Source organism: Mercenaria mercenaria, chromosome 4 (assembly GCF_021730395.1).
Source record: "Mercenaria mercenaria strain notata chromosome 4, MADL_Memer_1, whole genome shotgun sequence".
Lineage (NCBI taxonomy): Eukaryota > Metazoa > Mollusca > Bivalvia > Venerida > Veneridae > Mercenaria > Mercenaria mercenaria.
In genome coordinates this window covers 7,477,072-7,489,425 of record NC_069364.1, presented here as the reverse complement: position 1 = coordinate 7,489,425, position 12,354 = coordinate 7,477,072, and the positions used below count along the sequence as shown (strand labels likewise).

At 34.6% G+C, this 12,354-nt stretch overlaps 1 protein-coding gene across 4 annotated transcripts in view; it reads right to left on the bottom strand.

Annotated features, from left to right (window-relative positions):
- LOC123555101 (uncharacterized) overlaps window positions 1–11,383 on the bottom strand; it is a 116,168-nt gene extending 104,785 nt beyond the window's left edge. For all 4 annotated transcript variants that reach the window (XM_053540322.1, XM_053540320.1, XM_053540321.1 and 1 more), the window contains exons 1-2: window positions 11,277–11,383; window positions 1,936–2,022 (exon numbers count right to left, since the gene is read on the bottom strand). In XM_053540322.1, coding sequence (XP_053396297.1) covers window positions 1,936–2,022; window positions 11,277–11,322 — 133 coding nt within the window. In that variant the 5' untranslated portion in view covers window positions 11,323–11,383. The remainder of the gene's footprint in view (window positions 1–1,935; window positions 2,023–11,276) is intronic.
- Between the last annotated feature and the right edge of the window lie 971 nt (window positions 11,384–12,354).

The following is a 12,354-nucleotide window of genomic DNA, read 5'->3' as shown; positions in this document are numbered from 1 at the left end:
GTACAATAGCTCTACTTTTTCTTCGAAAAGTTGAGCTAAAAATTAATCATATAATTACATATGAAAGTCTTTGGAAAGATTCACTGTTACTACCATATTGCTACATTGTAATATTCTATTTTTGTCGTCCGATTCCGATTTTTCCGTTCAATCGGGTCGAAGAGAGATCAGAATCAAATCGATGAATCGAAATCGCTTCAGCTGTCTGATTCTCGTCACTAGCCTTCATACTACGAATTAGAACGTTTGCTTATTACTTGTTACCAACCAAACATCAGAAATAAATAGATGTCAGATTAATCTTAATAAAAATGTTAAAACTTAAATTGGTAATTTTCAAAAGATTAAAGATAATATAACAACCATTTAAAATTTAGAAGAAAATGTTATATCATTGATATTGGTTAACATTTTAAACAATAAAATATGGATGACTAGAAACTTAACTAAAGTGTCAATTTATGAATATGTCAAAGGGTTACACAAATGTGCAGTCAGTCCGGGCCTCGAATCATTGGTTACACGGCGTATGCTGTACTGACTGACTGACTGACTGGCCAGCTGCCTGAAACATATTCCCCTAACGAGACTAGGACCGAACCGTGAAAGGCACCACATAAATTGAAAATTCTTCCTCAAATTCTGGAGGTACATTGTACATAAAGGCGTCACAAGACTAACCAAGCAATTAAATGTTCCGAAATTGGGCTGTAAGTGTCACAAGGTGAGAAAACTATGCAGTCAGTTTGGAGACCTCGTGTACAGTGCGCTTATATACTCTTCCTACTGAGGTAACTGGCTGCTCACATATATTTCCCCTAACGTGACCAAGTCCAAATCGTGGCATATATATCGAACCAAACAATGAATGTGGTAATACATTACTAATCGGTGGCCTGAGGAAGTGAAAAGTGTCTTAATTGTACAATAGTTATTATATTATAAATAAAAGGTAAGGGTAGATTTCCCGGAAGCACGTACGAAGCCCTGCAAACATAGTCAGAGCCTTGCATCACAAAGTAGGTCCGCAACAAATAGAACCTGTAGTTGACAGATACTAGCTGACGGACTGCTGTAAAAATCAAATAACAAGTCAATTTTGATTATATTTAAAATGCAGAAATGGTTATTGGGCAGAGAAATGGATGGGGATGGTGAGGCAAGTTGATGATAAAAGCAGGGATTAAAAATCAACAAGGAAATACATCTTTTTTTCATTTAGAGAAAAATACTCGTACAATATTTGAACAACCTGCAGCCAGGACCCGGTTGTTCTAAACTTTAACAGCTGATTAACCTAACGGTCGATTAACTTTTAGAGTAATATTTCGAAACTTTAGATAACATAGAAAAACAAATGTATAACTTATGGATTATGACCACTAAAACTCCTTTACAGTTAAATTAAAACATCGTACTTTTGTTTCAAACCAAGACTAGTATTTTGAATCAGAATTTAACAAGCGATTAGTTTAACAGTCTGTTAAAGTTTCGAACAACTGGGCCCAACAACTGTTGTTCGAAACTTTGACCGGCTATTAAACGTACCGCTAGTTACATTTTGATTCAAAACACTAGTCTTGGTGGGAAATGCTGGTATGAAGTTTTGATTTTATTGTAAAGAATTTTAAATTTTCATAGTTCTTAACTCATACATTTGTTCTTCTAAGTCTTCTAAATTGTCAAAAACTAACCCTATAAGTTAATCAACGGTTAGCTTAATCCTCTCTTAAAGTTTTGAACAACTGGACCCAGGTATCTAAAGTGTCAATATCTGGACAAAAGCATGAGCATAAAATGGGGGTCGTTTGTTCAAACCCAACTGGGGTAACGACCATACCTTCCCATATGACCCTAGCGCTGGTTTTACCAGAAAGAAGACTCGAGGGTTGTTCAAATAAGCTTGACACTAAAACATTATAAGCATTAACTTACATTCTTTTCTGTCGACTTGTATACATTTCGAGTTGTACCATTTACATGCTGTGTAGTTAAAGTCTGTCGCTATTGTGTGAACCTCTACTGTAATTTAAAATTAGCAGATTTTCCGTGTTTATATAAATGTAACATTTAATACAATATTTTTTTTTAAATTGCAGCAAATAAAAAATCATCTGTTGAATATAAGTTAAGAAACAATTTAACACGATAAGGTTTTATCAATATAATTATATTCGTATTCGTATATATATTTATCTATTTATGCATATGCCATACTACATTTGTATGTTTTATTATGGCCGAAGCCTGTAAAATTATTATTCACGTCATGTTTTCGTTGATTGGTTAGCAACATTTGTATGATCAAGATGTAGCGATTCTTATTCTTAAAATATTAAAATAAGTTTGTTTGTGCGTTTACTGTTTCTGAATATAAAAGGACATCAACATTTTTTTGTTTCTCTTTTGCTTTTTTTTAAATACTATAGCATTTAATATCTAATTTCGTTTTGATTAATAATTGGCAGAAATTGGTCACAGCTTCACATAAATGTCAATATACAAATACATATTGTATAATATAAATTCTAATATGGCTCAGTTTGATTGCCAGTTAAGCAAAGAAGGAAGTTAACCTCTGTGTATTCTGCGATAAATAACGGTTGACGCGCGGACCGGTAAGAGAGCATTATGTCGTCAATTATGACGTCAACTTGCCGCATGCCGTCCGATACATAGAAGTCCAGAATAATATTTATTTAAATATGTCAATGAGCATGTCAGAATTAAAACAATCAATGCCTTCTAGTGATTTATTGTTTAATTTACCACGGTCCATCGTTCAGATGCTTCGGTATTTTTTTTATTCGGACTAACTCCCTCGTGGTTCAATTCCTACGCATCTTAACTCTGAACCGTGGTAAATTAGACGATAAATCACTCGAAGGCCTTGATGATTTGTTAAATATATGGTTAAAATGCAGGTGTCGAGGCCCTGGGAACAGAGTCCTAATACAGTATACTTGAAACAAACAAACTTCATATTACACAACGTTAAGATATACTGGTGATATACCATTTGCAAACGACCTTCTTCCATGTGCAGAACTTAAAGGATCCAAATGGGGATTAAATCGCAACAAGTATATTAATATACCAGACATTATGTAAAACGGGTCCTTACAACATGATTGGAGCTCCTTCAGTAATCGGTTTTGAATGGTTAACATTAAAAACAAGAGGGCCATGATGGCCCTGTATCGCTCACCTGTTATCATTGCACTTGAGGACAAGAAGGTCCTCAGTAAAAATATTTAAGTCCAAAGAACAGGAACAACAATGGGAAGAAATTTAACCAAAAGGAAAAAACAATTCTTACAAGGTACAGATATGTCAAAATGCACCTAAAAATTGGAGGTACCATCCATGTTGTACCACAGAAAAGTGATCTCGGTTTTTCCCTACGGCCAATAATAAAAAAGTTCCTAAAAATAAACTATTTATAGTAACGTAAAAGGGAAGTAATTAAAAAAAAATATTGTGTGTGAACAAAAGAAGGCTCTGCCAAAAAAATCTGTTGACATAAATAAAAGTTCAGATCAGTATCTTCATTAGTTACGGAGATATACCCATTTTAATTTGAAATAAAGGGAGGTAATTTGACATAAAATCAGTCCATAGTTATCTACCCTGATTGTCTCAGTCCAACTAATGACAATTATGAAATTTCAAATAAATCCTATATGTACTTACTGATATAAATCCATTTTGATTACAATCAGGGGAGGTAATCAGATATAAAATAACTCTGGAACCTACGATTGGATCTGATTTGTCATGGAATCTAAGATTTATTGTTGTTGAAGATATTTTGGAAGTCTGTATCAAATAAAACCATATATGAAGTCTCTATATGGCTGCAAAAGCCAAAATAGCCAATTTTGGACCTTTAAGGGGCCATAACTCTGGAACCCATGATGGAATTTGGCCAGTTCAAGAAAGGAACCAAGACCTTGTGGTGATACAAGTTGTGTGCAAGTTTGGTTAAAATCAAATCATAAATGAAGCAGCTATTGTGCAGACAAGGTCAAAATAGCTAATTTTGGCTCTTTCAGGGGCCATAACTCTGGAACCCATTATGGGATCTAACCGGTTCAAGAAAGAAACTGAGATCTTAATGTGACACAAGTTTTGTGCAAGTTTGATTAAATTCAAATCATAAATGAAGCTGCTATTGTGCAGACAAGGTCAAAATAGCTAATTTTGGCCCTTTCAGGGGCCATAACTCTAGAACCCATAAAGGAATCTCACCAGTTCAAGAAAGGAACCAAGATCTTATGGTGATACTAGCTGTGTGCAAGTTTGGTTAAAATAAAATCATAAATGAAGCTGCTATTGTGCAGACAAGGTCAAAATAGCTAATTCTGGCCCTTTCAGGGGCCATAACTCTGGAACCCATAATGGAATCTGGCCAGTTCAAGAAAGGAACCAAGATCTTATGGTGATACAAGTTGTGTGCCAGTTTGGTAAAAATCAAATCATAAATAAAGCTGCTATTGTGCAGACAAGGTCAAAATAGCTAATTTTTGGCCCTTTCAGGGGCCATAACTCTGAAACACATAATGGGATCTGGCCAGTTCAAGAAAGGAACCGAGATTTTATGGTGATACAAGTTGTGTGCAAGTTTGGTTAAAATAAAATCATAAATGAAACCACTATCGTGCAGACAAGAAATTGTTGACGCACGGACGGACGCACGCACGAGACGCACGGACGCACAGACGATGGACGAAGGGTGATCACAAAAGCTTACCTTGTCAGCTAAAAACACAGTAACTGATTCATTAATCAGAGGTATAAGACGATTTTTTTTTTACACTGTAAGTATTTCATAAATTCGTCACGGAGAACATACAGCTCAACTAGGCAGAAAAAAACGTAAAAAGAAATAGTGTCTGATGTCCGTTGTTATATTGTAACGGTTAAAGATTACAATAACACACTGTCGTGCAATGTAAGAATTTCTATACTTCTGTGTACATTTTAATGACTTTTCTTTATCTATACAGAGAGAAAATAAAATTGTATAATTGTAAATTATATAAGTTTTGCTGTATTTATAACTGCTTTACATCTTTAAATTTGCGTAATCTTTTGATATGGTTTTCATACGTTATTCAAATCGACAGAAAATCTAATACTAGTATTTGGAGACACTTTTTATGCCTTTTTGAATATTTTTTGTGTATTTAGTAAAAATGCCACCTTTCAAAAGATAAGACAATTGCTATTTTTCTACGGAAATGTTATAAAGAACTGAAATTTTTCCGGTGTTCATGCGAAATGAACGATAGAATGGGATCGGCAAATCCGTGAATCACGCTAGCAATTAATTTTAAATTTGACGGTCCTTTCCTGTACTGCATTTCGCATCGACACTGAAAAAAAAGTTTCATTTCTTATGTTTACATTGAACTTCCTTTCCATTTGTAAAGAAGATTATATTATAAATTGTATCATTTTGTATGCTTTAAAATTAAGATCAGCTTCCCGGCCATTCTATTCACCATACGGAACTGCGACGTCATCTAATTAAGGAGGAACCACACTATAACTTTTTTTCAGAGCCCACGTTATTGACTGGTACCAACAAAAACTGGAAGATATTTCTGATTTAGATCTGTATATATTTTTACGTTTAATGCATCAGGGACGTTTCCATGACGTCGCAAACATGACCACTTCGCGCATTTTTGACATCAGATATACGGGGACAAAATCTGCCTTGAAATTATTGTACCGGCAATATTTTTTAACCTAAACCCATGAATTATACATGAAATGAAAGCTGACATGAAACTCCAGACAATGATTTAATCGGAATTGCTCTACGTTTTCGCTTAATAAAATGAGAGCCAAAAAACGAGTTTTCTTTTTACTTAAATTTTCCACAAAAAATAGCTTCGCTCAGCTTTTAAAAAAATCCATCCGTAATTTTTTTACCAAAATTGAATATGTTTTACACTAATACGTCCTGTAAATATATAGTAAAAAACAGAAAGTTTTACCGTGCCGTTTTGTGGCTATAAGAACTTTTTAAGCATCACTACAGTAACATTTTTCGACGCTGAAAGAAATGACGTGTAGACAAAAAATGTTTGTTTCTGGTAACATGCTAAACAAATAGGGAAGGTAGCTAAAGTGCCGCCAGATTTTATTTACATATTTACAATTAACTATAATAGATTTAATAGATTTTTATTTAATGATGATTTAATCGGAATTGCTCTACGTTTTCGCTTAATAAAATGAGAGCCAAAAAACAAGTTTTACTTTTTACTTAAAATTTCCACAAAATATAACTTCGCTAAGCATTAAAAAAAATTTCCATTCGTAATTTTTTTTATTAAAACTGAATATGTTTTACATTAGTATGTTTTCTGAATAACTGTCATAATTTAGAAAGTTCTGCGGTGTCGTTTTTATGTAATTAGCTGTTATGCGTTGATACTAGGTCAACAAATTTACGTTTTCTAGACGTCACCGTTTCAAATTGTTTTTGAAGAATTGACAGGTTACGCAACGTTCAGATAAACGTGAAATTACATTACTTATCCCATTATTTAGTAATTGTGGTAGCTTTTATGGAATACGGTTACATTATCATTAGTTAACATACTGCCAGATCCGAATATCTACCGTTCAGACCCGAACTACGGAAATATTATGTTTCTGCGAGGATAAGTACTATAATTAAAGAATAGGCTGAGACTATGGCATTCGTTTATAGTGATAAGAATAATTATCACAGCAGTAGAAACACTAGTGTAAATTTCCTTTCAGTGACCTCATTATCTGCGTGGTCATAAACATGTATTATTTGAAACTCTTCTAACATATACAAAATCATTGCTAATATATTTTCCGCAAAAGAGAGTTATAGACCTGAGCCTATTTAACAACGCAAATTGTTAACATATTTTATATATTTTACAGAAATGACCGAATTTGTCTATAATAGCATAAAATATATACATTTGTTCAGAGCAAATTGGCCGATCGCGATCACGTGCTTGGTGTGGTCAGAAAGACATGTAGACTCGGATAATAGCGCGTAGTTCTGCACGGATTTCTCGACGCATATTTTACGATTTTTGTCGCTTCTTCATTACTAGGTATACGATATATTACTCTTTAACTAGATATCTTAATGAAAGTTACATTCATTTGTAGAACTATTCAAGAACTATTTCATAAAGGTATATCGCAAGGCTTAACCCCGACCCCAAGGGTCGTCCGGGCCCGAACGTAGGTGCCATTATGTCAAAAAGCAAAAACATTACGAAAATACACTTTATTTTTCTGAAAAAATATTTTACATCAACTAAGGCTCTTAAGTAACACGTTTTGGCGAATATCAATTATTTCTATGGAAATAAATAGTTTTAGGTAAGTTTTGTCCGTCTGTACGATCTGTAGACTTGCTATAGGAACCGTATGACGCTTATCTTGGTCGCATTTTTTCGAAAAATTCATCAGTTTCTTTTTATTATAATAAGCGTTAAGAGTAAGATATCAAACTGAAATTTCTTTTAAGAAGAAGTTGGAAATACTGTCCAATCGAATATGAAAAACAATTGTCTTCCCCGATGAGCACGCCGTCGGCAACATTTGTTGAACTTTGCCATTTTTTGGCTTAAAATATTTGCCGTAAAATAAGGAAAAAGTGCTTATAAAATATTTACTTTGGCGAATAACTGCAAATTAAAACTTTTTTTGACAGAAAATGACAAAACTTGAAAGTTTGTGACAAATAAGACAACATCTTTTCGTCCGACTGTACGTAATTTAGGAGAAAAGCTGTATTTCCGTACTTTTCCGTACGGTAAAAGGCAGTGTTTTTCATTAACTTCACATAATTGTAGAATGTTCCAAATACAAGATATTTTAATGAATTAATTTTTATAAATTATATCTAAACATTGTCTAAGCAGATATGTAATTTGTGTATTGTTATCGCCGACGGTTTCGTCGGAGGACCGTCTCAAAATGTATCATTTTTTGTGGAAATGTGCATACTTCTTCATATATTAAATAGACGGACTGGCCTTGTCAGAGGAGTCATATCTTCATAACCTGGTGTCCGATTTTAATAAATGATACCTTGTTGCGAAGGGCAAGCAAGTACCTAGAGAAAACAGGCCACGTCAGGTTCGAACCCGGTCGACTAAAATGTATCATTTTTTGTGGAAATGTGCATACTTCTTCATATATTAATTAGAGGGACTGGCCTTGTTAGAGAGTCATATCTTCATAACCTGGTGTCCGATTTTAATAAATGATACCTTGTTGCTAAGGGCAAGCAAGTACCTAGAGAAAACAGGCCACGTCAGGTTCGAACCCGGTCGACTAGGGGTCAAGGTCATAGGTCAAATTCCGATAACTTTCTCAAAATATGAACTTTTCAGAGCAGTCAAGGCAGTCCTGAAAACTCAAGCACTACCTTCACTGAGTCCAATGACACCATTGGAGCAATTCTCACGGCGCCCCGGGCGGGCCAGCTTAGTCTTGGCCAGCACCCTACTGCAAATAACAAGTTTGGTCATTTTCTGATACCTGTCCTTAGCTCTTATTGCATCATATGGACTTGTAAGTAGCTTAAAATGTAAATGCTAAGACATAGGTACCTGGGGTGTAGAGACTCGAACAAGGGTCAAAATGTAACATAGTGTCATTATCAGCTGAAATTCAGTATGAATTTAATACAATACCGTTCCTCCATGTATTACCTCCCCTGACACATATGGCTCACCCAGGTTTTCGAACATGGTCTTAATCCGTAGCCAGGACCCATACCTAGTCGACCATGTATTAAAAGGGTACAATTTAATGTCAAAAGGGACCCAGCTGGGTCGAAAACCTTCCAGACATGGTCAAAAAAGCCATTTCGAACCTACTTTGAGCCGTGACATGGCCTTATACCTAATAATAAATATATTACAGTTAAATGTAACTGTGTAAATAAAAACTGGCGGCACCTTAGATACCTTCCCTATTTTTTTAGCATGTTAGCAGAAATAAACTTTTTTTGCCTAACCTTAAGGGCCATATCTTCACATTCACGTCATTTTTTTTCAGCGTCGAAAAATGTTACTGTAGTGGTGCTTAAAAAATTCTTATAGCCGCAAAACGGCACGGTAAAACTTTCTGTTTTTTACTATATATTTACAGAACGTATTACTGTAAAACATATTCAATTTTGGTAAAAAAATTACGGATGGATTTTTTTATAATGCTGAGCGAAGCTATTTTTTGTGGAAAATTTAAGTAAAAAGAAAACTCGTTTTTTGACTCTCATTTTATTACGCGAAAACGTAGAGCAATTTCGATTAAATCATCGTCTGGAGCTTTATGTCAGCTTTCATTTCATGTATAATTTATGGGTTTACGTTAAAAAATATTGCCGGTACAATAATTTCAAGGCAGATTTTGTCCCCGTATATCTGATGTCAAAAGTGCGCGAAGTGGTCATGTTTGCGACGTCATGGAAACGTCACTGATGTATTAAACGTAAAAATATATACAGATCTAAATCAGTAATATCTTCCAGTTTTTGTTGGTACCAGTCAATAACGTGGGCTCTGAAAAAAAGTTCTAGTGTGGTTCCTCCTTAAGAAATAATTTATAGCAAAACGGTGCTTTACCACTATTTATACACGATGGGCGGTTATACGCGGAGCGTAATAATTTCATACAAATTAATACAATTAATACAAATGACGTATAACCGCCCGAGTGTATAAATAGTGTAAGATGTAAAACAACGTTTTGCTATCAATTATTTCGATTCTGATATAAAATGTATTGTAAAATTTAGATCAAATATGACAGAACTGTTTCTTCGCGCAAGCATGGCACTAACTGTTAGGTCGTCACGCTCCTTTGTTTATGCACGTCAGAACCGGAAATGGTAATACAGATTGCGGAAGAGTTCAGCTTGGGTGCAAAAGATGGCGAATTATTCTGCAAAGCGAATAACCAACTTAATATTGATATATGTATAGACAGTGTGACATTTTTAAACATGCCAGTAAGTAAAACATTTGATCAAATTTGAAAGCGCTGTTTCCAGATGTATATATGGCGCTCGATATCACGTTGACGTGACGTGAACATCATATTTTTTTGATGATTAAAGCATTTTTAGTCATATAAGAATAAACGTTCCCTCTGACTATACACAGACGTCTTCAAGAATAGCGGCCCGTTAACGCTAAGCAGCGTTGACGTAAGGTTTCTCGCCTTTTCGACATATGAAATGAACGTCAAAATATTCAATGAACCAGGGTAGGGCAAATGTGAATATAAAACTTTTTTAGGCGAATCACACGTGCATCGACAATTAACAAAAATATTTGCCGATACTTTTAGTTCTGAAAAAAGTAAACGAAGATGAAGATACCTATTACTAAATTAGGAAACATTTTTTCGAGCAAATCCATTTTTATTTTACCAAATCACCTCACCTTTTCCTCCAGGTGTGTACCAAAAGAACGTTCTACTTGAATTTTGAACGAGATAAATTTCGATTCACACCAAATCCAAAGTTTTTTGCTCAGTTCCAATTTCAAAAAAAAAAAAGAATGAATTATTTACCAATTGAAAGTATGTTTTAACTGCTACGAACTTAAAAGTCTTGCCTTTTCTTGTAAAATATCTACAGCTTTCGAAAACTGGTTTAATCTTCCTATTCCATAAACATTTTTTATTATTATATCGGAACCATATTGAACCCCGAAAGACAGGTGAAAATGTGAAACTGAACTGTGACTTAAAAGGTGAAAGGGATATATTCGTTACTTCATTGCAAAATATACATTTAACTTCTTATCCAATTAAATAAATTTTATATGTTGAAGATTTTATTTGTTAACAGAAAAAATATCTGGGCTAGTTGGCTTCCGCGGTTATTTTGTCTGATTTCAAATCGCCACAAAGGTCTGTAAAAACCAAGCAGACCTTTTCCTCACACAGTAACTATAACTTTATGATCAAAACGATATATATGTAGCATGATCTTTTTTTTACTAGACGCTTTATGCAATCTTGTTTCTTGCTGATTATTTTGTACCAAGAAGAGTATTACATTTTTGATTAAATATATTTTTCTCACCTTTACTACTACTACTATTAATAATAACAACAAAAGCAAATAAGACTGATTATAATGAAAATAATAATGATGATGAAATATAAATTGATCTAATAGTGATATTTATTATGATGCAGATAATATTGAGATTTATAGAAAATGATGTAGTATTATAAGGAATTACCCAAGAAAGCCAGCGCTAAAATAATTTTTAAGCAGTCCGTTTCCATTTTATTCCTTCATCGCAATATCCGTGATAATTCTGTCCTACTGTTTGGAACTAATACTTAATGTACAATATCTTCATTATATGTGACATTTCTAATGTTGCAATATGTGACATTTCCAATGTTGCAATGCATTTTTATAATTACTTGATAATTGATTTTCCTTCATATGGTAATTTATTAACTTCAGTGCCTGAACAATTACTGCATAACAACATATTAACACAAAGGCAAAACTATGTAATTGTTCAACAGTTATGATATAATCATACATAAAAATTCCAAATTTATTCAACGATAAGGTCGGAAGTAGAATTTATTCAAGCTGGTCGTCAGAAACGCAATTTATCCTAACCTTTTTATACATTTACTCAACGTTTACATAATACAACTTATTGAGTACCGCATGCCGAATTTAAGGGCCCGGGGAGACGAAGAAGGGGGTTACGGGTACATCAGCCTGGCTCTTTCTCCTGGCCTGACTTGCTTGAAGGCATGCAGGTTCATTGTGTGTATTAGTTTTGTGTGTTATGGTGGGGTGCACTCCAGGGTAACGTTGGCACCCCCCTCCACCTCTATGTATGGAGGGGAGGCCCAGGGCAGGGTTACGTCCGGGACCGCAGTAGCTCAGGAGTCAGATGTAATTCGGGCTGCCCGCTAACAACCGTCCACATCAGGGTGTGCAACTGTTGGGACTGACACCAAGGTTTCCAACCTGGGTTACTGACTTGCCAGTGTACCATTAAGGGAAGGCAGTTAGTTGTCTCCCCGGGACTGTATAAAATTTTGGGATTTAGCCCCCGTCTGCAGCCAATATTCCGCCACAAGGTCTTATCTAGCCTGAATAAAAGTATTGATGTCAAACAATTAAAATCTTGTTTATTTGTTGGTTCTGGTTGCACACATATGTGCCTGTGGGACACACTGTGGAAATCAGTCATATGATTGTCAAGAGTCAGATTATAGACATTGTTTACAAGAACTATATATGTGTATTCTCCCTAAGTCTAGTAGAGAAATCAATGTATAAGTGAT